This window comes from Cladosporium halotolerans (genome assembly GCF_011745625.1).
Source record: "Cladosporium halotolerans strain TM138-S3 chromosome Unknown Sca17, whole genome shotgun sequence".
Lineage (NCBI taxonomy): Eukaryota > Fungi > Ascomycota > Dothideomycetes > Cladosporiales > Cladosporiaceae > Cladosporium > Cladosporium halotolerans.
The window spans coordinates 511163-534869 of NW_027191468.1; the positions used below are offsets into that span (position 1 = coordinate 511163).

Sequence of the window (23707 nt, forward strand, 5' to 3'; positions counted from 1 at the left end):
TGCAGACTTTCGGGCCTCGCTTCGCCCAGCCTTACCCACACCTCCCCGCTGCCGAGAGGCTACAGACGGGATGCCTGGCAGCCTGGCTGCGTGAGGTGTGATCCGAGAAGATGCGAGGCGGCTCGTTCCTGTTGTAGGGCTGACGGTGGTGTGAGGATGTCGGTGGTGGCGTGTTCGCGCGCAAGGCACCTACAGGAGATTCTTGCATTGTTCATGAGAAGGTTTCTCGAGCATCTATTGAATGCTGGAATCATCAAGGTGATCTTGCAGTGCATCCACTGGAGAAAGACGACGATGTCTTAGGGTTAGGGTTGGGGTTGCCAACTCCATCCGATCGTTTCTCACGACCAGCCGCTCCGTTCGAAACCTCGCTGTCAGGATCGATTATACAAGGCGGTATGCAAGTCTGTCTCATGTGTTCCAAACAGTGACCAAATTCAGAAATAATCGTGAACCGACATTATTTGATCTGCCAGATATTGACCCCTGTGGAACGCGACAGATCTGATTGACAAGCGATGCCTTGAGCGGCTGTGGCTGCGCCCCGAATTCGTAGGGCGAAGTGACGACATATCTCTTGGAAGCCACCTCACACGGCACAACAAACCAGCATCCTGTAGACTTCAATTATTGTCGAGCGTCGTAGACTGTGCAAATTGTCTTCATCTTTCTGTCGTTCTTATAAACCCATCGATGAACTCATTGGCATAGAAAATACGAACCCCACTAATAAATAAGGTAATCACTGCTATCGAAGCCGACACAGGAAGACAAGCGAAGGGTCACCGTTTCCGCGAGAATAGTGACAATGGCGGAAACTGGTGCGCAGCAGAGCTCTCTGAAGCAATTCCTTGCTGTAGGTTCCCCTTCAGTATTTTTCATAACCAAAAAAAAATCCACATCTCCCTCCAAGCATGGCTTGTTGGACCACACCACCGCCGACATTGGCTGCACTACGAGAACACACCATGATGGAGAAGAAGAACACAAATCAAACCTCAAAAGCACACGAACCCCACACTCACGAGCAACATCAACATCGTACTCGCCGCTTACCTTCTTCTCCAGTCCATCGCCACCATCAAAGGCGACCTAAGCAACATCACCGCGCCCCCCTTCGTCCTCGCAGACAAATCCACCACCGAATTCCCCCGCTACTGGATCGAACACCCCGACCTCTTCGTCGCTCCCACGCACGAGCCCTCCCCCGAGAAACGCCTCCTCGCCGTCCTCAAGTGGTTCCTCGCCTCCCTCCGCGGCCAGCAATACGCCGGCCGCTCGCCATCCGACGGCGTCAAGAAGCCCCTCAACGCCTTCCTGGGCGAAGTCTTCGTCGGCGAGCTCGGCGACCCGGGCGAGGAGACCAGGCTCGTCAGCGAGCAGGTCAGCCACCACCCGCCCGTGACGGCGTGTTATCTCTGGAACGCGAAGCACGGCGTGCGCGCGGAGGGCTTCACGAGGCAGGAGATTACGTTCTCGGGCAGCGTGAACGTGCGGCAGACGGGGCATGCGGTGCTGCGGTTGGATGAGTGGGAGGAGGACTATCTCGTGCCGCTGCCGGATGTGAAGGTCAAGGGGATTTTGACCGGGGGGCCCTATCCGGAGCTTAGTGGCACGTATAGGATTGTGTCGTCGTCCGGGTGCGTGGCGGAGGTGGATTTCACGGGTAAAGGCGTGCTGGGGCTGGGAGGGCAGAAGAATCATGTGCAGGCGGCCGTTTATGGCGCAAGCAACGAAGGCGAGGCGAAGAAGAAGCCGTTGTACTCGGCCGAAGGGAATTGGACGGAGAGCTTTACGTTCACGGACTCTGAGGGCAAGACGATCGAGACGTACGACGTCGCGTCGGCGCCCGTGACGGAGTGCCGGACGGCGCCGTTGGACGAGTAGGATGCGTGGGAGTCGCGCAAGGCGTGGCGCGGCGTGATCGACGCGATTCACGTTGGGGACATGCAGAGGGTGTCGGACAGCAAGAGCGCGCTGGAGAACGCACAACGGGCCTTGCGGAAGGAATCGGGAACGAGCGAAGAAGAATGGCGACCGCTCTTTTTCCGGAAAGAGGATCGGGATCCGGTAGCGGAGAAGCTTCTCGAGGCCGTGGGGGAGTCATTGGATGTTGACGCCACCTGTGGGATCTGGAGGTTTGACGTTGAGAAGGCCACATCATTGGATCGACCTTGGAGAGCTCAGCTCACTCCACATGGGCTGGAGTGAGGCAATTGGGGCTGTTACGACTGCCTTGTGATCTACGAAGGCGGCAGGTGGAGTGGAGTGGCTCCGGGAGACCACCCAGTTGTCTGAGAGTCTATGACAAGCCAACTAGTAGGCTACCTAGCGGGGATTCACTATTGCCAGTCCAGGTAGCTTTTACAGTACTATTGAAGACATTGTCGTAAGCGTCTGAGGAGCCTCTCGGCAGTCAAGATACGAGTTCGAGGTGCTATTATTCCCTATGGGGCATGTGAACTCCACGTCGACCAGGGCGACCATTGGAAGTTGTGATGCCGTGGACTGTCGGATAAACTGATGGAAGGAGCAACAGGGTGGGCGGCCCTTCCGGAAGGATCGTGGGTCACCTTCGGGAGTCTGCACGGTTCGAGGCTAGGCAGTTCTAGAGCATGAATCGTAGGGCATGGTGTGTTGGCAGTCTATCATCAGATCGGGCAGCAACTGAGCAATCGTCGTTACGTTGAGAGTAGAGCTAGTCATTGGCGCAGAAGCATGCGGACGTTGCGCGAAAAAACTTCCAGAAGTTCCAAGCGCTGAAACATGCGGAAGGCCATGATGCGTGCGTGCGCGTGGGTAGGGCATTTTTTCACGACGTGTGGGGACCCCCGGCAGATAGCACACCCTTCTGGAGATGAAATACTTTGGCTCGCACGAGTCCCGGCTCGAGGCATATGGGGTGTAATGGCGCGATGATTCGATGGCCGCTCCTGGCCGCGTAGGCTGAAGTGTCATGATCCTGCCGTTCCCGCAAGGCTGACAGGGCAGCTTGGAGAAGCCAAGGTTCTGTGATCCACCTCGAATCCATCTCCATCCGACCCCAGTCCCGGCGCGCGTAGAGGCGGGCGGTGCGGCCTCGGTGCAATGATGAATTCCAAGGCGGCGACGCGACAGCAGTACCTTGCAGGATGGAAGTGGATATTCTTCGGAAACGCGCCGCCAGGAACCCAATTGACGGGAAGCGGGCCCTGAGGACGGTCCTGTCGATCATGGGGCTCGGGCGGCGTCTCAGATTGGTTGCGCATCTGTGAGCGCTACGGCGAGGGTGTTTGGGTTGGGACGCCAAACGGTCGGGGTCGAGCGCCGACGCAAGCGCACTTGCACAGCGTCGCGCTGCCGAATTGGGCCTGATGATAAGATTCATCAGCGCCAAGCCCTGGACGTTGTCGGTTTTGATCAAGCCGCTGCGATCGGCATTGGGCGCAACCTTGCCAATTAGACATGTGATACCGCCGCAGGAGAGGCGCCGGAATTGCCTCCTTAAATGATAGCGAGAGGTATATCGGCCTTGGCGCTGCAATGCTTGTCACAGCGCCACCGTGGTAGTACTGTTGAGGTGGCGAGCGCAGAGGATGACCGACAACTCGCAAGTGCCATCGCCGGCCTCGACGCGCATGCCGCAACCGACGCCTGGCACGATGGTTCAGGCCCCACGGAGGGCCTCGTGGAGGCCATGACGGAGCGAGTGGGCACCGCGTGCGACGTCGAGCAGCGACCGAGGCGCTGGAACGGCGCGGTGGTTACAGGGTGGGCGTGGGCGGGCGCTGTCGAAAGCTTGCGGCGATCCTACCGCGATGCGCAGCCGCAGCGCAGCGCTGGCGGTGGTGGGTGAAGACGCCGACTGGCGGAGGGACCATGGGACGCCCAAGCGGCGAAGAGGGCACAAGCATTGTCGGCGAAGTGGCTTGAGAGGGCGAAGATCATCATCAGTGAGAGGGCGAGGAGGGCGTTGCGACTTCTCCCTTTGTCGTTGGTCGTGCTCAGGCTGCGAGACCCGCTCTGCCCTTAGGCCAACAGCGCGGATGGGCGATGTCCCCCTGAGCGGCGACCTGAATGGTGGCTGACGGTGCGGACGCCGGGTGGGAGTGCCAGGTGGATGATAACGGGCGGATAAGCTTTGCTCCTCCACGGTGGGCTGTCACCCACGGCGAGCCAGTCTAGACTGCTTGCGGCGGTGCGATCTGGCGTGGCGATAACGACGTCGCCGGGGTGTGAAGACAGATAGCGCGACCTGTCAACACGGGCGCAGTTGCACGACACACTACCAGGGACTGTACTGAACACACAGGGAGCAGCAAGCAGGCGTTCGCGAGCGCCACGCCCCAGGCACCGAACCTTGCTTATAGGAGGGCGCTGGCGGTGCCCCTGCGCAGGCTGTCTATTTCGGTGCGCTGGCCAGCCCGTGGCGCAAGCTGGTTTGATTGATTGACGGCGGACGGAGTGACAAAGACGGGCCGCCTGCAGCCACACGCCACCGACGCACGCGGGTGGAGGAGCACACCACAGTGACCACACACTACTACCAGGACCAGGTACCACCCGCACACAGCAGGGCGGCAGGGCACACGTGACTCGGAGGACGTCCGTCAGCGCATCATCGTCGGATTCGTCGCTATCTACGCCGGACTGCCAAGTCAACGGTGCCGGGTTAGCCCCCTCGGCCCTCTACCACGGACAGGAGAGCGCGCCGGCTGCCCCGTTCGCCTGCGCGGCGCCTGCTCGCCAGACGAACCAGCGCAGACAGACACCCGCACACGCACGCACGCACGCACGTAGCGGTGGCGGCACTCGCTGTTCACACGCCGGGAGGCTACCATCGACGAGCGTTCTAGCGATGTTCGCCCGACCGGCACCGGCAATGCTGTTCGCGCGGCCCAAAAGCAGGACTGGCTTCGCGCGCCAAACCCTCGCGTGGTGCCGTCGCGTGTACCTGCAGCGAGGCGCCCATGTGCCGCCCGCCGGCTGGGACGAGATGCGAACCTTGAGCGTCGATCGCGCGTGCAATCGACTGGTCCGGCGGATGACGAGAGCGTTTCAATCTAAAAGACTGTGCAGATGCTTGCCCGCCCCTGCTAGCGCTCCCGCTGCCTTCCCGGCATGCAAATTTCAGCCGGCCGCCGCCCCGTAAGGCAGGCTGGCACGGTGGACCTCACTTGCTGCGTCCGGCCGGCCCAGCAGCCTCCAGCCTTGCACCACCTCCCATGCCGCCCTGCAGCGCGTCTTTGCGTCTTTGCACTCGCCCGCCCGTGCAGGCCCTCAACACCCCCCCGAGCCCCGGCGAGCGAGGGCGTGCCAGCAGGGCGGTCTGCGCAGTCCGGAGTCCGCGCCGCGTGATGTTCGTCCCCCAGGGCCAGCCCAACGGCGTACCGCGCTGCAATCGCCTTCGGCAGCCATGCGCGAGACAAGCCGCTAAGGGCGGGCTCACACTGTCTTATTGCACCAGTTGCCAGCGCAGGGCCCCATGCCCTCCCGTATCGCCTATGCTGCTCGCCACCCGCGCCGAGCCCTACGCTCTAAGCCCTGCAACATGGCCTGCGTGACGCCGAATCATTCGAACGCGTACGCCAGATGGCTCTCAGCCGCCAGATCGCGGATTGACAGGTCTCGAGTTTCACGCGAACTGGAGTTTACTGGATCTCCCACGCCGGTGTTCAAGCTAGCCTCCCAGGGTGGGATGGAGATGGCACAGCACGGACTTGTTGCAGAGATAGTGGGTCTGTGGACCGACCGTTGTTCGGGTGTATTTAGGGCGGCGCGGCGCTACAGACGGGTGGTGATGTTGATGCAGCATCCTTCATTTTCGTGTTGAGCGGCCGCGTGTTTTTGGGTTGACGATCTTTCGGTCTACTGTGCACGCTTTCGTCTCGATCTCCAGCTCCACTTCCCTCGAAGACCTCTCCACCACACTCGCTTTGTTATAGACGCTCTTTCCTGCACCGTATCCTTCTGGGATCAGTACCCCGGCTCCTCATCTGGACTTCCCATCTTGCCATCCCCCACCACCTGTCCGGCCGGAGCTGCATCCTTCAGCAGCGGACCTCGACCATAGTGTCTCCCTTTCAGTAAACACGCGCTCTACCAGGCTTCGCTATGGCGAACGCCGTCGGCCAGATCGAGGCATTCGCCTTGGCCTCCAGCCTTCCTCACTCTAATGACCTTACGAAATACTTCTCATTCACACAACAAGCCGTCGCTTCCGGATCGCCAGATCGCACACAACTGCTCGCGCAGATTCCCAGATCCAGCGTTCCCTCCTATGGACCTCTCTCTACCCTGTCGGCTCTCCTGTCGACACTGCCTGGATCATGGCCCATCCTCCGTCTCCAGCAGACCTACACCGAGCTTTGGAAGCAGCTGCCCAGCGAGGCAAAGGCTGGCAAAGCGCCTGAAGCCGCGAAGAAGCTGCTTGACCTCGTTCTCCGCCAGTGCAAAGATTCATACTCGTCGATGACCGACCTGTTCCACCCCGAGGTCACGTCGACTGCTATGATCAACCCCGAAGATGGTCAACATCTCACCCACCACGAGCTCGCCAGCTGCGTTGCCGACTTCAGATTGCCTGTGACTGCGATTCCTGGCCAGAGCAAGCCCGTAGTGGCAATCTCTCTCCCTAACGGTCCCACGTTGGCCCTCACAGTCCTGGCCACGGCCTCTTACTACACTGCCGCTCCCGTCGCCCACGGAAGTGGTGTCGGTGCCGAGCAGTTCAAGTCCGACGTCCTTCAATCACAGACTAACCTGGTGTTGGCTGCGCCTGCGGATGTCGATCGCCTAGGCCTTAGAGACCAATGGCTGGCCGACGCTAGCATTGAGGTGTTGCTGGTCGAGCTTACAGCCGACATGAAACTGCAGCTCCGTGACACCAACGGCAACCCTCGCCACGATTCGCACTTCTGGCCTCAGCCTGCTCCTAACTCCGCAGACGACATCGGCATAATGCTCTTCACCTCTGGTACCAGCGGAACGAAGAAGCTTGTGCCTTTGTTCACCCACTCGCTTGTCTGCGGCGCGGCCATGGTCATCGACTCCTGGGGACTGTCTCCCAGCATGCGCTGCTTGAACCAGATGCCTCTCAACCACGTTGGTGGTCTGGTCCGTAACCTTTTCGCACCTGTCATGTCTGCAGGCTCGGTCATCTGCTGCGCTGCGTACGACGCCAACTTGTTCTGGGACTGCGTTGAGGACCACGCTCCTACCTGGTACTACGCCTCTCCAAGTATGCACCAGGGTATCCTGGAGGCTGGCGCCGACCGACCGGAGACCGTCGCCAAGAGCACCATCCGACTGATTTGCAACGCCGCTGGCGGGTTGCTTCCCAGTCTTGCACACCAGCTCAAGGACACTTTCTCCGTCAGCGCACCGACGACTGTTCTGCCTTCCTACGGTATGACCGAGTGTATGCCTATTTCCACACCCCCTCTCAACTACAAGCTCGACAGGACCGGTACATCTGGTGTGTCTGTCGGCCCCGAAATTGCGATTCTTGATGGCAACGACTGCTACATCGAGGACGAGACCGTTGGCCGCATTGCTGTCCGCGGATCTCCTGTCTTCAATGGCTACCTGAAGAACAACAAGCTTGACACCACTTGCTTCAACGAGGAGGGTTGGTTCGACACTGGTGATATGGGATACCTCGATGCTGATGGCTTCCTGTACATCACTGGCCGCAGCAAAGAAGTCATCAACCGTGGTGGTGAGCTGATCAGTCCCTTCGAGGTCGAGGAGGCCGTCGTTGCAGCGGGTGCCAACCCTGACTCGCCCGTCTATGGACGCATCACCAAAGCCCTCGCTTTCTCCGTCACCCATGACGTTCTGCAGGAAGTCGTTGGTATTGCCGTCGTCACACCCGAAGGCGCGCCTCGTGCCGATCTTCGCGGTTTGACCGAGGCTGTCAAGGGCACCTTGTCCTCTGTCAAGATCCCCGTCTTCATCGTATTCATGGACGAGGGCGTGCCTACCAACAACAACAAGGTTCTGCGCATCAAGCTTGCCGACCGTCTCGATCTTCCCACCATCTCCGATAGCACTCCCGCATCCGAGCGTTACTACGAGGCTGACTGCCCTCCCAACAACACCCCTCTGAAGGAGCCTATCGCCAGCCGCCCTCTCCAGGTCTCGCACGAGGAGCTCGAGGAGACTGCCAAGCAGGTCCTCCCTGCGGACGTCGACGTTCACGTTCGCGAGGACGAGTCTGGCTTCTACCCTCAGCTCGTTCTGGCGCCCACTACCGACTCGTCCTACCCCGGCACCGTTGGCGACATCTCTGCCGACATGCTTATCCTCAAGCTTTCGGAGAGCCTGCCTGGCTACCTTACTCCTAAGCGTGTTCACCAGCTTCAGGAGCCTTTGCCTCGCAGCCGTCAAGGCAGCGTCGACACTATTGCTGTGGAGAAGCTCGTGAACGTCAAGCCCGTCAAGAGCTCTGGCGCCACCGGCCTCTCTCCCAGCGAGGAGAAGATCGCGGATGCGTTCTCGTCGATTCTCGCCATCCCGATGGGTGATCTCGATGGCACTTCCGACTTCTTCGATCTCGGTGGTGACAGTATGAAGGCTGGCCGTCTTCTGTCTGCCCTCCGCAAGGAGTTCAAGGTTCGCCTTGCCATTGATGCGCTATTCACCAACAAAACCGTCTCTGGCCTGGCCAACATCATTGATGCTAAGATTGGCGACGAGAAGAAGGGTGCCTCTGCCACTGCGACTGCTGTCGAGCCGGAACCTCTTCCTGGCCTTGACGTGACCTGCAGCTCCACCAACCCCTTCCTCATGCTTCTTCAGCTCGTGCCCATCGGTATTCTTTACCCGATGAAGCGCGCTCTGACCTGGACTGTCTTCATGTACTGCATGTCGTACACTCAGAACCTCAGCACCAACAGCTCCGTCCCTGGTCGTCTTCTGGACTTGGTCGTCTCCATTGCCATTGGCAAGTGTGTCACCAAGATTGTCGCTCCCTCTATCTCCATCGCTGTCAAGTGGATCGTTATCGGCAAGCACAAGGAGGGTCTCTACCCGATGTGGGGCAGCTACCACACCAGGTGGTGGTTCGTCCAGAAGACCATCGAGACCTCTGGCATTGGTCTTTTCGGCATGTTCAACTGGACTAGAATCCTCTACTACCGTCTCCTCGGTGCCAAGATTGGCAAGAATGTCCAGATTGTCCTCGGCGCGAAGCTCGGTGAATACGATCTGATCAACATCGGCGACAACGTCGTGCTCGAGCGCTGCAAGGTCCGTCCTTTCGCTGCTGAGCGCAACACCTCCATGTACCTTGGACGCATTGACATCGGTGCCAACTGCTCTGTCGGTGTCGCCTCCAGCGTCGCTGCTGGTGCCAACCTCCCTGAGAACACCTGCATCGGTCCGAACTCCTCCAGCTGGGAGATGTCTGGCGCCGATGAGTCGAACCGCGACCTGAACCAGTCCATGATCCCGAGGGGTCACTGGCTCCTCAACTGGACCATCGGTCTTCCCCTTGCCATTATCATCATCTTCTGCGGCTGCATTCCTTGGCTCGCTGCTCTCGTTGGTATGGTCTACGGAAAGCCTGGTGGCAACCACCCTGACAACCTCCGCACCGTCCTCATTTGGTTCTCTGAGCCCGAGCGAGTTGGTTTCCACTACCTCGCCATGGCTGCTCACTCTGGCGTTGGTCCGTACTTCTTCTTCTTCGCCTTCCTCTTCGTCAAGACTTTCTTCGACGCCTGCATGGGTGTCCAGAAGGGTGGCTCTTGGCAGGGACAGTCCAACATGGCCAAGTTCCGTCGCGATTTCATGAACACTATGATGCCTGCTTCTCAGTTCCACAGGCTCACTGAGCTGTTTGGCACCCACTACGAGTCCACTTCGATCTTCGCGAGGATGCTCGGAGCCAAGATTGGCAAGCGTGTCTACTGGCCTGGCACTGGTCCGACCATCCAGGACTGGGACCTCATTGAGATTGGCAACGACGTCGTTTTCGGCTCGCGTTCTCACCTTGTCACGACTGACGCTCACGGTAGCGACAAGGTCAAGATCAACAGCGGTGCCATGGTTGCTGACCGTGTTGTCCTCCTCCCCGGTGTTGAGATGGGCGAGAAGACTGTCATGGGCAGTGGTGCGCTCACTCGTCGCAATGGCTACTACGCTGATGGCTCCACCTGGGTCGGCTCCAAGAACGGCGAGGCTGTCTGCCTGTCCTCACCCGACTCCGCCTCCACCGCTACCTCGCCTTCCCTTGGCCGCAGGACTGAGATGTACTACGACCTGAAGAAGGCCAACCCCCCGATCCCGACCACCAGCCTCAACTCTTCCAGCACTACCCTCGTCAAGCAGACTCCCATCGACTCTGAGCAGTCCAGCCTGTACGCCGTCGAGGAGGGCCACGAGCTCAAGTTCTTCTCCAACGCCGACCTCAAGGATGCTCAGCGCGCCAACGCCTACCGCATGTCCGCCATGGTTCGCGACATTCCTGATGACGACCCTACCACTCCCGCCGAGGACGAGTCCTCCTCTCCTTTCGGTCGCGCCTTTTACCAGGGCCAAGCTTCCTACCACGTCTGGGGCCAGTTCTTCATCTTCTGCTACTCGACTCTCATCATCATCGCTGTCGCTGTCTACTGGAACATCGGCTCTATTGGTGCCGTCCAGGTTGTCGGTAACCTCGTGCGCCGCGACGACTACTCCGAGTACGTGATGGCCGTCGCTCCCGAGCGTCCTGTCATCCTGTACTTCATCTTCTGTGCCCTCATCATGGGTATCATGGGCGCTCAGACCATCATCGCTCTCCTCGCCATCATTGCAGTCAAGTGGATTCTCATGGGCCGCCGCACCCAGGGCAACTACGACTGGGACAAGTCCCCCTACTGCCAGCGCTGGCAACTCTTCCTCAAGTTCGAGTCCTTCCGCCGCACCTGCTACGGCGGCCACGGCATCCTCGGCCTGCTTACCGGCACCGCCTGGGTGCCGATGTACTTCCGCTGCCTCGGCGCCGAGATTGGCCTGGACTGCTCCATCTTCTCCTCTGGCACTCCCTCGCTCTACTTCACTGAGCCCGACCTGCTCAACCTCGGCAACCGCGTCTGCGTCGACGACGCCTCGCTCGTCGGCCACATCAACACCCGCGGCAAATTCGACCTCAACCCGCTGTACGTCGGTGACCGCTCCGTGCTGCGCTCCGGCTCGCGTCTGCTGTCCGGCGCCCGCATGGAGCCTGACACCTGCCTGCTCGAGCACACGCTCGTCATGGCCGGCGACATCGTCGACCAGGGCTCCACCTCCCAGGGCTGGCCCGCCGAGGAGTTCAAGGGCAACCGCATGCCCACGCTCAAGGCGCAGAAGCACTGGGTCATCGCGGAGTGAAAGAAAGCTCGCCAATCAACCTCATACCCGTGGACCTTGTCAGTTCGCTTTGCTTTACGCTGCTGCTTTGCTCTCGATCGTTCAAGCCCCAGCAACAAGCTCTGTTTTTCTCTCTGCCTTTAAGAGACTTCTTTCGTACCATTTTCTCTTCGTCTCTTTCTTTCTTCTATACCTCTTTCTTGTCTTTTCTGAATTACTCGGGATACCCAACCGACAACGCGCTTTCTCTTCCCCTCGCCTCGCCTCTCAGAGGGGAGGCTGGGGGGAAGCAAGAAAATACACAAAAAGCGTTCTCGACCGCGCTCGCATTCGTTCTTGCATACACGCACATATACATACGTTCGCTGTTTTGATAATCGGGGACCGGTCTGGGAGGCGTTCCTGCTTGCTTTTTATATTTTTTGCGATCATGACCAAATAGAGGAGGTGGGAAAACGCGTCTAGGGGAATCAACAACAACAACGATGTATGTTGTCGCGGCGTGCGTCGCCGTCGTTTCTACTATTACTACCTTTTCTTACTACTACTACCATCTCTTTTCGTTCTTTTCTTCATGTCGTCCTTAGGTACTTTAATCGCTAGTCCGCGTCGGCCGATAGGCCCAGATGCACAAACATATTGTACATATCTCATCCATCGAACAATATCACATCATCATCATCATCATGAAACAAACACCCTCGCCCCGTCATACATACATCCTCAACAACCAATCCCTGCGCACGCGCGTCGCCTCTTCGTCCCAGGGAGACGCACGACGCACTCTCACCTTGGCGCGTCGCCGGGAGGTCGACTTAAGCTCGCCGCGCGTGGCGCTCGCAAACTTCCAGCCCGCCCCTCGCTTCCGCACGCCTGGGTGGTTGCGCAACGCGCTTACCTCCGCCCCTCGTATTTTCTTTACCTTGGCTTTTTAGGCGAGAGCGTTTCGTGTTCTCGCTTGCTGCCGGTAGGGCGTAGGGCGGGAAGGGGGTTTCTGGGTTCTTGGGATTTTTCTTTTTTCGGGACGGAGTCGGTGGCGCCGCGGGATGGGGGCTCGTCCCGTGTTCTCGGTCGTGCCGACTGCCCGTATTTTCGCTCGTGTTCTTTTCTTGGATAGGTGGATGGGTGGATGGATTTTGACTAAATACGCGAGACGAGGGTAGGGTTCGGGTTGTGTTCCGTTTTCTTTATTTGGAGGCGGGAGACGGTACAGACGTATTTGATGGTGGTGGGTTTGGTGGAGGGTATTGATGGTCAGGCGTCATTATGCGATTCGCGTGCCTTGACCGAGTTTGATGTGGTCGAACGAGTGATGTTTGCGTGAATGTGAGTGAGTTCATTGCGGAATCGTTATTTACACGTTATATCGTCTTGACGTTGCTATGCTCCTGCTTCTCCATCTTAGGATGCCTCTTGAATGCCTTCCAACTACGCCACCTCTCAACGCCACTCCTTACTACTGCTACACTTACGGCGCCGCCATAGCATCCAAAGCCCAAACCTTCTAGGTTGAAGACGTTGAGATGTAATCCTTTGTAAAACGCCTCGCTCTGCAAACCCACACGATCGCCAAATCATTCATAAAGCCCACAGGCCCCTTTCACATCATCGTCAACTTGACTCTTACGCAGGCGCCTCATACGGCTTGACGAGCATCTCGCTGAACTTGGAGATGCTCTCGGTGCCGCGGACCTCGTCGACGAGCAGCGGCATCTTGACGACGTGGAAGTCCTCGCCGTACAGGTCGTCGATCTGCTCCAGGTATTTGCGCTGCATCTTGCGGCGGCTGTTGCACTGCGCGCACGGGTTGTCGGCGCTGGGGAACAGCAGCTGGTTGACGACCATGGCGTGCGTGTCGATCTCGTAGCTGCCCAGCTCTTGGATCATGCGCTCGGTTTCGTAGAGGGAGAGGAATTCGGGGATCAAGACAGGGATGAAGCTGTTGTTGGGAGAGTTAGTGATGTTTGTCAAGGGGTATGTGCTCGATGTTAACTTACGTCGTCAGGTCGGCGTCCTTGAATTGCTTGTTCACCTCGCCGATAGTCGCGCGCAGGTCCTCCATCTTCTTCAGCACGTCGTCCAGGCTCTGGCCGTTGGGCAGGCCGCCGCGCGCGCCCAGCACGGAGTTCAGCATGGGCCCGAACTGCTGGCTGAGCTGGCTAAGCTTCTCCAGCGCCTTCTCCATGACGGTGGGGAACTGTAGGAAGCGCAGCGTGTGGCCGGTGGGCGCGGTGTCGAAGATGACCACCTCGTACTCCATGCCCTTGACCTGCTTGAGCACCTCGGCGAAGCTCATCGCCTCGTCCACACCGGGGATGCTGAACGCCATGTCCTGGAACATGTTGCCCACGCCGCCCAGGCCCTGCATGGCTTCCTGCGCGTCGTCGCCGCCGGCCGAGATCAGGTCCTGGATCGAGCCGTTCGGGTCGATCTCCATCGCGGCCAGGTTTTCCACGCCGGGCACGGGCCTGGCGTCTTTGCCGAACTTGACGCCAAAGGCGTCACTCAGGTTGTGCGCGGGGTCGGTCGAGATGAGCAGGACGGACTTGCGGGCGCGCGCCATCTGCACGGCGAGCGAGCACGAGGTGGTGGTCTTGCCGACACCGCCCTTGCCGCCGACGAAGACCCATTTGAGCGTCTTCTGGTCGAGGATGGGCTGGAGCGAGGGCGCGAGAGCGTCTGCGTCGGCCATGGTTGGAGGGGTAGTCTGTTCTTGTGTTGTGTAGTCGTGTCTAGCAGTGTATGTGTGCGAGGGAGGGTGATAAGTGTTGGCGATACCGTAAGTGGAGAGAGAGATTGAAGCGTGCGAGAGGGTGTTTCGCTGCCTAGAAGGTTGGACGAGGGCGGGTGGTCAAGTGGGATAGAGTTGGCTGCACGTGGCTTTGACGATTTGGAGCAGCAGCCCACGCGGCGACGTCAGATGGAGGGCGCTGTGAGACCCTTCACGCGCCACGGCCCTCGAGCTTGCACCGCCACATGTGGCTGCGATTTTTCTGCTGCGAAGCCCGACCAGCCGAGAACTTTTGGCTGCTCGTTCATGTGATCCTGCCACGACAAACACCACCCACACCCACTCTCCACCACAAATACACACACAATGGCTGCCGAAGTGCAGCCCGTGGCGCCGGTGCGTGCGGCGCCTGGCCCTGCGCCTCTGACCGCCGACCAGGCCTACTGGCGCACCTTCAAATCGCAGCTGCTCGTTCCCTCGCCGCACAACAGCGCAATCACCTCTATTACCATCGGCGCCAACGACACTTTCGCTGTCACTTCCGGCGGCCGGGTCCAGATCTTCAGCTCTCGCACCCGGAAATTAATAAAGACTATCTCGCGATTTGGCGTGGACGATGTGGCCCGCTCTGGTGTTCTCAGACGCGATGGCAGGATTGTGCTGGCTGGCGGAGAATCTGGTGTCATCCAGGCATTCGACACGGGCAGCAGAGCTATCTTGAAGCAGTTCATGCGCGAGGAGAAGAGGAGGCAGGCCGTGCATGTTGTCAGCTGGAGGCCGGATGTCTTGACCGAGTTCATGACATGTAGCGACGATCGGACGGTCAAAGTTTGGGATCTCACCGAGGACGAGCCCAAGTTCACTGGTCTTGGACACGAGGACTACGTGAGAGCTGGATGCTGGCTACCTGGCCAGGAGGGAATGTTGGTGACGGGCAGCTACGATCAGACCGTCCGTGTCTGGGACACTCGACAAGCAGGCCGAGCGGTCATGGTGTTCAAGGTCGCCGGTGCTGTCGAGGACGTCCTTGCCCTCTCATCCTCCACTGTCGCCGTCGCCGCCAGCAACACCGTCTCCATCCTCAACCTTATCTCCGGCAAGGCTGAGGTTATCCTGCGCTCCCACCAGAAGACCGTCACAGCCCTCTCCCTCGCACAGAACAACACCCGCCTCTTGACCGCCGCTCTCGACGGCCACGTTAAAATCCACTCCACCACCAGCTGGGAAGTTGTCGCCTCCGCAAAATACACCGCCCCCATCCTCTCCCTCTCGACTGTCCCCTCTACCACCGGCGACTCCAATGACCGCCATCTCGTCGTCGGCCTGCAAACCGGCCTCCTCAGCATCAAAACCCGCCTCGCCGGCGCCGAGAAAGTCAAGTCTCGCGAGAAGGAACAGCGCATGCAGGCGCTCCTCGCGGGCACGGCGGACGAGTACGAGCGCAAGCAGCGCAAGAAGGACACGCGCCAGGGCATCCGCGCGCGCGACCGCGGCAAGGACTTCCGCGGCGAGGGCGCCGACATCGTCATCACGGGCAATGAGCGCGGCGCGAAGCCCAAGAAGCTAAGGCCCTGGCAGCAGAGCCTGCGCAAGGGCGCGTACGCGCACGCGCTTGATCTTGTCCTCACGCCTCCCGACGGCCCGGATTACTACTCCAACGAGGACGTGCTCACTTGCTTGACTGCGCTGCGTCACCGCTCGGCGCTGCGCACGGCGCTCGCGAATCGCTCTGAGGAGCAGCTGGCGCCTGTGCTGGAGTGGGTGCTGAAGTACATCAACCACCCGAGGCTCATGAGTCTGACGACCGACGTTGCGCTCGTCGTGCTGGACCTGTACAGCTACAAGATGGGTGGCTGGGCAGAAGATGCTGCAGGCGACGAGGGTAGGAGGGTGTTGTCGCTTGTGGAGAGGATAGGGAAGAGGGTGAGACGAGGCTGCGAGTTGGCCCAGCAGGCGGAGGGCGTCATTGGCGTTTTGGAATTGCTCGGTGAGGGTTGAAGAGACCGATGCTACTTTTCATCCTTCCTGTCGTTCGTCCGCCTGGGTTGGTGGATTCCGTCCAGGAGGCGCTACTGGGGACCTGAAGATGGATGCGATTGAGCTCTCTCAAGCTTCAATTCCACGGTGCAGTGATTCATGAAATCAAAGAAGGGGTTAGTGAGCTCGAGCACTGCAAGGTCGCTATCCAAGCGGCCGGGGGGGTTCGTCTCATTCATCGGAAGACCACGCACTCTTAGCCGGCTCATCGCTTGCGTCGCGCAGGCGCTGCTTATTGAAGGCACGCGGACATGCTATCAGCCTGTATAATTTACACGGATGTCCTCCCAACCTCTCTAGAAGGGTACAATGGCACTTCGCCAGGGTTGCGAATGTTGTTCATACATAATGTCTCAACTTGCATAATAGAGACGAGTTGGGACCAAAGATACCATTGTAAAACCACAGTTTCATTGTTTTCTAGTCAATTCTGCATCGCTCGAACCTCTCATGCAAGCAAGTCCTCAGTTCTTCCTCCTACTTCACGGCAAATTTCACGCCATTCCTGAAGCCGGCTTCGTCGGTACCCGTCCAAGCCCTGGTTTCAGTCCGTCTCAACGCTCGTGCAAAACGGAGAAATGCCGCGTACTCGCCCCTTGTGGACTTTGTGAAGACAAAAAGAAAAGGTAAAAGAGATGCGTTGTTCTCAAGCTTCCTCCCGTGATCGAAACAGGGACCTTAGGATGTCTTGCATGGCTGCAATCCCACGCTCTACCACTGAGCTAAAGAAGCTGAATTGTCATGCTTAGATAAGCTTCATTGTTTATATATACTCACAACATTTTCCAGGGCATGATAACCTGTAAGGTTCGCTGCCAAATAAGGGTAAATACCTACCCAAGGAACTGCACTAGGGTAAGGTAAGGGTAGCGTACACGAGCAAGTTACATCTGACAATCGATTTGCTTTCGAATGAATCTTTCTCTTTTTAGTAGCATTACCATCTTGTTTGCTTGATGGATCACACTTCAAAACCGCCTTTAGACGTAAATCACTTCCTTGGACCAAAACGTCGTTGTAAGCGCGTCTGCCTCGGCTTCGATCACATCTATCAGACCGGTATCGGCGCGTGTTGGAGTTGAGTTCAATTGCCCCTCAATGTGTCCGCTTCGCAGGTTTTATATTGACACCAATGTACGAAATATACTGATCAAAACATAAGCCATTTCGTATCAACTGTATCAGCTTCGGTAGTAACTACTTTCCGTCGCGCGAAACGATCAAGCATTGTCAATTATGCCTCCACCCGTGTTCTCCGTCAAAGCCCTCGACCATGTCGTGCTGACCGTGAGATCAATCCCGGCGGCTGTCGCTTTCTATACAAATCGCCTGGGCATGAAACATGAGACGTTCGTCTCTGGCGTTGGAGAAGAGCGGTATGATACCGTACCTCAACCCTACTCAACCCAACTATACCCTGCCTTATCTTCCTGGGCGATTAACCATAGCTAGTCGACGATCGACAGTATCGCTGACGATAGTAAAGCCATGCGCTCAAATTTGGCGCACAGAAGATCAACTTGCACCTCTCTGGAGCGGAGTTCGAACCTAAGGCTGCGAAGGTGCAGCCCGGGAGTGCGGATTTGTGTTTCATTACGGAGCACAGGATTGATGATGTGTTGAGCGGGTGGAAGGAGGCCGGCATTGAGGTCAGTGGTCTCCGAGGCGAAATGGCGCATTTGGCTGACTCAATTGATACAGGTGCTGGAGGGATCGAAAGTGGTGGAGCGTACAGGTGCGGTGGGGAAGCTGCGCTCTGTCTACTGTCGCGATCCGGACGGCAATCTGATCGAGTGAGTTGGTGCTCGTGTTGTCGCCAGTAGAAAAGGGAAGGAATGCTAACGAGAATGCATTTACAGGGTCTCTAACTATGTGTGATCTTACAAGTCTGCGTCCATCATCCGTCAATCCATCCGAACGACCGGAGGCTCTCGGCGGAGGATGTAAATTTTGGTTTCCATCTTCATCACGGGCCAGTAGCCGCGAGTCGTTTTCTGTAACTTTTGCCCGAGCGACAAGTACCCGCGTGTCAAGGTCGCTGCCGTCCCTGAATCGTCCGAAATTGCCATGTCTTGCTCGCTCGGCCTCAGCGTCAAGCCTGCGAAGCCTTCCACTGTGTCGACCACCTTCCAGCTACCAATGACCCGCTTCGTGTCCTCGGCGAGCACATAGTCGAATTGCTGCCAGAAGCCGGGGTCTAGCAACAAATCCTCATCTTCCGTCTTGTCGTAGGTCCACGTCGGCTGCGTCTGTTGGAACCGGGTCACGCCCGTTTGGCAGGAGAGGTTGTCCAGGTGAACTTTCTGGCCGGGCGATGGCTCGATCTTCTGCAGTCGCGAGAGCGCTGCACCGCCCGGATAGTTCAGGCTGGAGATCAGCAATAGTCCGGCGCTCGCGGCGAATGAGGCGAGAGTGGTCAGCACGAGACCAAGGCTTAAGATACGGTAGACGATGGTCTTAGATCGGCGTGTCCAAATCCACGAGGCGCCAGCGGACGCTACGGCGGTGAAGGCGGGGATGCTATAGATGATGAAGCGCCATTCTTTGTGCGGCAGCAAACTGTAGATGGCAATGAACGCCAAATGCGGCACCAGAATGTCCTGACTTGTCTTTTGAGTGGCTTTCACGCCCATAGCGAGTGGGATGCAGACAAGTAAGGTCATTGGGTTCAGCATCAAGCGCGGCAGCGCGTTGATGAAGTACCATGTTGGTGGGCTCGTGCCCCAATCTGCGGACTTGCCGAGAATTGTGTTGTAGTAGAATCCTGTCCACTCAGGCCAGAGCGGAAACTGTTGCCAGAAGAACGAGTCGACGGTGACGGTGACGAGAAGACCAATGGCCGCACCAGCGATGCCGGCCGGTATAATTTCTTTCACCAGCGACGCTCGCTGCTGGACGAGCAGGACTACTGTCTCCATAGCGAGCAGGATTGCTATCTCCGAGCGGAAGATGACACCGGCCACGGTGAGGAGGTACAAAGCCAATCGCCTCCGCTTCTGGCTCCTCGTCGACTTTGACGCGACAGCTTTCGCCAGTACGAGGCTGCGCAAGGCGATCGTCGTGGCTGTGAAAGCAAACATATTCGGCAGCGTCCTTGACGCGTAGAACATGACGTGGAACTGACTTGCTTGGAACAAAACGAACCAACGGCCGGCGATCTTGCCGTACGCCGTATCGACAGCTGATCGTAACGATAGCAGAGCAGCTGCATTGGCAAGGCCCAAGATTGATCTGACGAGAAGCTGTATCTGGTCTGGGGAGCTCATCAAAGGGGCGAAAGGAGTAGCGGCGCCGGCGAGGACGAGAGCGCCGGTGAAGGTTCGCGGCACCGAGCCTGGGAATGTGGCATGGTCGAACTTGTCGGCGATGACAGCCGTCGAGTTGGCCCAGGGAAGGCCGTAATTCAATATGTCATGAGTTGCTTGCAGATTGAAAGATTCTTCCACTTTTGAATAGGGCGCGGCGTATAAGTGACCCAAAACGAGACTTGGAACCAGCAGGTTGATGGCGAAGTCTACATGTATCAGCAACGTGTATGCGATTGAACGCTTGGAAATCAAACCCACCAGCCATCTTGCTCAATCTATGCTTCTGGGGCCATATGCCTTGCTGGAGACGGAACTGCAATGCACGCTCAGCGTAATGGTGCGCCAACGACATTGATATGTCTCCGTGTCCGCGAGTGATGTCCAACAGCGGAGCAAGTCAAAGCCAAAGCCCGAACAGGCTCCCACCAGCTGCAGCCAGCCGACCACGTCCCGCGTTTCGAACAGCTTTCCCAGACAAACATCCACCACCTCCTGCAGCATCTTGTCCGGCAACGTCAACCCTCTTTCCAAAGTGCTCCAAAGCAGCAACACAAACCGCGACAATGGCAACCCTTCTCTTCTCCTTCGGCGGTCTCTTCCAAGGTCGGCACCCACCCTGCCTGCCACACCCTCACCGCAACCAAACTAACATTATACCGTAGTCTCCGTCCTCCTCGTCAACGCCATAGCAGTCTTGTCCGAAGACCGCTTCCTTGCACGCAGTACGCTCTTGGCTTGCATTCCCTTCTCTTCGAGGAACGCGCAAAGCTAACCACACCTAAACACAGTCGGTTGGGGCAATGCGCAACAAGCTGAGCCTTCCTTTGGCGGCGGCAGCGCGGATGGTGCGAGTGTGAAGGCGAAGACGATCAATTTGATCAATTCTGTGCGCACGCTTATGCGGAGTATGTTATGCGCCGCCCAATCAAGGAATCCGAATTGAAGATGTGGATGCTGACTGAGGGGTTACAGTCCCGCTCATTTTCCTGAACGTCCTCATCATTATCTGGGCTGTGGCTTTCGGCTGAGTATTGGATTATTTAAAACTGGGAAGCGACAAGAGACAAAAGGCTGGCTTGCTGCTGCGATTGAGGGGAGGGACGGGAGTTGAGGACTGAGAAAGGAAAGGTGCCCCTGTGGTTGGGGGGAAGGATGTTGCCACGGCTACGATTATGACGCTACGAGACTATGGGTATAAGACGAGCGACCTTGCGGCGATGCGAAAGGCATACGTAGGCTTGGGCGAGGAGGAACGAAAACCACGGTTGGAGCAAGCCAGAGTGAAGACCGCCCGGCCAGCCACTGCTTCTCTGATTTGGCCGGGCGAGGCGCCTCTACCAATTCGAAGCATGATCTCGAGCAAGCAAGTCAGCCAGCCAGCTCTGAAACGATCTAGGTCATCTGCCAATGCCTCGCACCCCCCATTGTGCAGGGCAAAGAAGTCAGCGAGTTTACACACGGGCAACCATAACTTACGTTAGTCGTGGAAGAGAAATCGTACGTGTAGAGCAACCACATCTGAAGCTCTAGTTAAGAGAAGAAGGCGTTCTGAAGGAGTTCTTGTCAAGTCTATCTCAAGCGAGCCTCATGCGGCAAGAATATGTACATTTTCCCAATTGTAACTCGTCTCCCGTTACCGACCAGCAGCATTGGCAGCGCTCTCCCGCTTTCGCCTCCGCCACTCCCGTCCCCTAGCCTTGAGTACTTCCTCCGTGACATAGTCAGGCGGCAGCTCGAACTCCCTTTCATCGAAATCCGGCAACGGCTGTCCGAAAGCTGTGACGCTGCGACCGTGCCGTGTCTTCTTGAGGGCTGCGTCGCGCAGGTGGCGCTTGGAGTAGAAGCTCGTGATGGGCGAGGGCGGGCGATAGGGTATAGGCTCTGGCGGTGGGACAATCGCGGCGCGGTTCTGGGGTTTAGGTTGCTGTGGTTTGTTGCTGTGTGCGGCGTGGGACTGCCTCGAGCTTGATTTGAGCGCGGACGCGGTTTCTTGCTGCAGTTGGCGCGCTGCTGAGGCGTTGAGGTCACTGCTTGGCGGTTCGACGGAGAGCTCGGAGCTGGAGGTACTTTCGTCGTCGTCGTCGTCGTCTTCTTCTTCTTCGGCTTCGCGCTCGGCAGCCATGGCGGCTTCTCGCTCAAGTCGCTGCCGTTTCTCTTCGTCCTTCCATTCCTTGTACTTGTCGACGAGCGCTTGTACCTCGGCAATGAAGTAGTCTCGTTTGGGCTCGTACTTCCTCGCTTCGCCGTCCGTGACGCCGGTGATGCCCAGGACTCGCAGCCAGTCGTGGCCTCGGAGACCGTCTAGAAGGCGGTCCAATTGGACTTTCTCGTGCATTGCGCGCTCGCGCTCGATGTTGCGGAGCTGCTTTTCCTTGCGTTCTGCGCGCTTGTGGGACTTGAGGAAGGCGTCTTCGGAAAGAGGATCTTCTGCTGAGTCTGGGACATTCTTGAGGAACGTCGAAAGGTCGACGACTTGACATCCGTTGTAGCTCGTGGACGAGGATTGTACAGCCGGAGGAGCCTGTGTCCCATTCCTGCGGGCGCTGTTTGGTGTTCCTTTCATGTGCCGACTGTTCTTGCTGGGCGAGGGCGTTTCCGCCTTCACGGCCTTGGGTGTGTCGTCTGTTACGTATATAGCCGAATCGACCGTGATGAACTCCGGCTCCATGGGCGTGTCGAACATGATATCCTCGAAGTTCCCAAAATATACCGCCAGCTCGCTCTTCAGCCTTGGTCCGTCGTCGCGACTTCTGAGCGATCTTCGCTCCTCTTTCTTGCGCTTCTCCGCCGGCTGTGATGCCGGCATTGGTCGAGCATCAGGAGCAGCTTTGCTCGGGGTATCGATCTCGCCATTCCCATTATCCTCTACCGTAGCATCTTCCCCAATGGTCAGCTCAGAACGCGTGCCATTGACCGTCTCAATCAGCGGACCATGCGGGTGCGCGATTGTGATCTTGTTCGGCGGCTGGACAGGCTCGGCGGCGATGGCGGCGGCACGATTGAAGAAACCCAGACTGTCGAGCGTCTGCTGCTTAGGCCCGGCGCGGATCTCAAGCCTCCTCTTCTTCGCGGGGCGGTCGTCGCGAAACATGCCATCGTCAGGGCCGTCGGAGCGCGCGAGGTCGGCGTTGTGCGAGGAGGAGGAATTGCGCGAGGGCAAACGCCGTCGAGCCGCCGGGCGCGGCGCCTGAGGGTGTCGCGATGGCATTGTCGCTGCGCGCGCGGGGCTTCATCTCGACATGGTCGTGTTTGCTCCCAGGACGCGTTGCGGGCGAGGTTGCGACGGACGTTTAAGGCGGCCTCTGCGGCGCGCGGTTTGGCCCTTTTGCAAGAGCCTTGCTGCTGTCGCCTCCCTGAAGCTTGCCTTGGGCGAGGGCGAGCTTCTCAAACGGCTTTTGGCTACGGTTGGGCAAGACACCACACTTTGGTCATGCGAGTTTGCTTTTCACATGGATTTCAGGACTTCGCAATTCAGAAAGAATGTTCTTATCAATAACTGGGTCGCTGGTATTGCCGTGTGCGCTGGTAGCATTCTTGGGAAATGTGCTTGTCTCGACGACCCTGCGAAAGCACCAGCAGACTGCTTTGAGATGGCCGACCAGATTCCTTAGTTGGGATGAGACAGACTCAGTGATCAGCAAATGCTTCAGGCCAATTGCAATGACAAAGTCCAATTTGGACGGAAAAAACTCTAGGATAGCAGGGTCAAATCAGAAGCATCTGTAATAAAGTTTCAATGTTCGCCCGAGAGCTCCTGGCCCCGATGCTTCGACGGGGCAGAACGCTGAATTACCACCTGACTGAACCCGAATGCCTTGTATTCGATTATGGCGGCTGTAGAAATATCGTTCATCCTTCACTAAAGGATACAAATAGCGTGTACATGTTCAATGCCGCAAAACTTTGCTCTGCGATCCGAGGGGATGGTAGGTACATCCGAGATGATTTTCATTACGGACTTGCCTAGGGAAAGAACTCGCACATCGCCGTCCTGCCCTTCATATATTTCACATTCCTTCTGGAAAGGACTCTTACCGTGCTCGGACTCAACTAGGGCCAGTCAAATGCTCCCTCGATAAGGGCACCCATGATAGACGTCCCAATCAACCCTTGCTACGAATTTGGTCATTCTTCAATCACTTCAAAGTCCTGTGCTATGATGTGAATTCGCAAGGGTGGGCTCTAAAGCTCGCTTCGACGAGACATGCCAGATAGCTAGATAGCTGACGCTTCTCAGGTACTCCGAAGCACTCGAGGTCAGGTCGCGTACTACCCTCGCCTCTGGACCATCATGAAGTAATATTTCCAGCGA

The 23707-nt window shown here is 57.8% G+C and overlaps 9 protein-coding genes across 9 annotated transcripts; 6 read left to right on the forward strand and 3 right to left on the reverse strand.

Moving 5' to 3' along the window:
• Nucleotides 1-808: 808 nt before the first annotated feature.
• WHR41_05125 (uncharacterized protein) lies at nucleotides 809-1887 on the forward strand (the record flags this gene model as incomplete). The annotated part of the gene is made up of 2 exons (XM_069373730.1): nucleotides 809-856; nucleotides 1069-1887. 2 exons carry the CDS (start codon nucleotides 809-811, stop codon nucleotides 1885-1887), a joined length of 867 nt encoding a protein of 288 aa, XP_069228919.1.
• A 60-nt stretch (nucleotides 1888-1947) lies between these two features.
• WHR41_05126 (uncharacterized protein) lies at nucleotides 1948-2211 on the forward strand (the record flags this gene model as incomplete). The annotated part of the gene is made up of 1 exon (XM_069373731.1): nucleotides 1948-2211. The coding sequence occupies one exon, from the start codon at nucleotides 1948-1950 to the stop codon at nucleotides 2209-2211; it is 264 nt and encodes an 87-aa protein (XP_069228910.1).
• A 3882-nt stretch (nucleotides 2212-6093) lies between these two features.
• Nucleotides 6094-11340, forward strand: WHR41_05127 (uncharacterized protein; the record flags this gene model as incomplete). Its single annotated transcript, XM_069373732.1, has 1 exon — nucleotides 6094-11340. The coding sequence occupies one exon, from the start codon at nucleotides 6094-6096 to the stop codon at nucleotides 11338-11340; it is 5247 nt and encodes a 1748-aa protein (XP_069228918.1).
• Nucleotides 11341-12632: 1292 nt separating this feature from the next.
• get3 (ATPase get3) lies at nucleotides 12633-14191 on the reverse strand. The gene is made up of 2 exons (XM_069373733.1): nucleotides 13317-14191; nucleotides 12633-13258 (listed from the first exon to the last, which is right to left on the reverse strand). Exons 1-2 carry the CDS (start codon nucleotides 14009-14011, stop codon nucleotides 12943-12945), a joined length of 1011 nt encoding a protein of 336 aa, XP_069229016.1. The 5' UTR covers nucleotides 14012-14191; the 3' UTR covers nucleotides 12633-12942.
• A 225-nt stretch (nucleotides 14192-14416) lies between these two features.
• WHR41_05129 (uncharacterized protein) lies at nucleotides 14417-16048 on the forward strand (the record flags this gene model as incomplete). Its single annotated transcript, XM_069373734.1, has 1 exon — nucleotides 14417-16048. One exon carries the CDS (start codon nucleotides 14417-14419, stop codon nucleotides 16046-16048), a length of 1632 nt encoding a protein of 543 aa, XP_069229017.1.
• A 1275-nt stretch (nucleotides 16049-17323) lies between these two features.
• WHR41_05130 (uncharacterized protein) lies at nucleotides 17324-18134 on the forward strand (the record flags this gene model as incomplete). Its single annotated transcript, XM_069373735.1, has 4 exons — nucleotides 17324-17463; nucleotides 17574-17736; nucleotides 17789-17880; nucleotides 17947-18134. The coding sequence occupies 4 exons, from the start codon at nucleotides 17324-17326 to the stop codon at nucleotides 17963-17965; spliced, it is 414 nt and encodes a 137-aa protein (XP_069228980.1). The 3' UTR covers nucleotides 17966-18134.
• WHR41_05131 (uncharacterized protein) lies at nucleotides 17920-19841 on the reverse strand. Its single transcript, XM_069373736.1, has 2 exons — nucleotides 19654-19841; nucleotides 17920-19601 (listed from the first exon to the last, which is right to left on the reverse strand). The coding sequence occupies exons 1-2, from the start codon at nucleotides 19745-19747 to the stop codon at nucleotides 17992-17994; spliced, it is 1704 nt and encodes a 567-aa protein (XP_069229039.1). The 5' UTR covers nucleotides 19748-19841; the 3' UTR covers nucleotides 17920-17991.
• A 15-nt stretch (nucleotides 19842-19856) lies between these two features.
• Nucleotides 19857-21038, forward strand: WHR41_05132 (uncharacterized protein). The gene is made up of 4 exons (XM_069373737.1): nucleotides 19857-19998; nucleotides 20058-20117; nucleotides 20184-20300; nucleotides 20368-21038. Exons 1-4 carry the CDS (start codon nucleotides 19959-19961, stop codon nucleotides 20421-20423), a joined length of 273 nt encoding a protein of 90 aa, XP_069228981.1. The 5' UTR covers nucleotides 19857-19958; the 3' UTR covers nucleotides 20424-21038.
• On the reverse strand, nucleotides 21029-22603 carry WHR41_05133 (uncharacterized protein; the record flags this gene model as incomplete). The annotated part of the gene is made up of 1 exon (XM_069373738.1): nucleotides 21029-22603. One exon carries the CDS (start codon nucleotides 22601-22603, stop codon nucleotides 21029-21031), a length of 1575 nt encoding a protein of 524 aa, XP_069228993.1.
• Between the last annotated feature and the right edge of the window lie 1104 nt (nucleotides 22604-23707).

What these genes read in the sequence shown, in the direction of transcription:
- get3 (XM_069373733.1), bottom strand. Translation starts at nt 14,011, where the DNA reads ATGGCCGACGCAGACGCTCTCGCGCCCTCGCTCCAGCCCATCCTCGAC. An exon ending in AAGGACGCCGACCTGACGAC is followed by an intron (nt 13,259 to 13,316) that starts GTAAGTTAACAT and finishes TCCCAACAACAG; the next exon opens with CTTCATCCCTGTCTTGATCC.
- WHR41_05131 (XM_069373736.1), bottom strand. Translation starts at nt 19,747, where the DNA reads ATGTCGTTGGCGCACCATTACGCTGAGCGTGCATTGCAGTTCCGTCTC. An exon ending in TAGATTGAGCAAGATGGCTG is followed by an intron (nt 19,602 to 19,653) that starts GTGGGTTTGATT and finishes TGATACATGTAG; the next exon opens with ACTTCGCCATCAACCTGCTG.
- WHR41_05132 (XM_069373737.1), top strand. Translation starts at nt 19,959, where the DNA reads ATGGCAACCCTTCTCTTCTCCTTCGGCGGTCTCTTCCAAG. An exon ending in CTTCGGCGGTCTCTTCCAAG is followed by an intron (nt 19,999 to 20,057) that starts GTCGGCACCCAC and finishes ATTATACCGTAG; the next exon opens with TCTCCGTCCTCCTCGTCAAC. An exon ending in AGACCGCTTCCTTGCACGCA is followed by an intron (nt 20,118 to 20,183) that starts GTACGCTCTTGG and finishes ACCTAAACACAG; the next exon opens with TCGGTTGGGGCAATGCGCAA.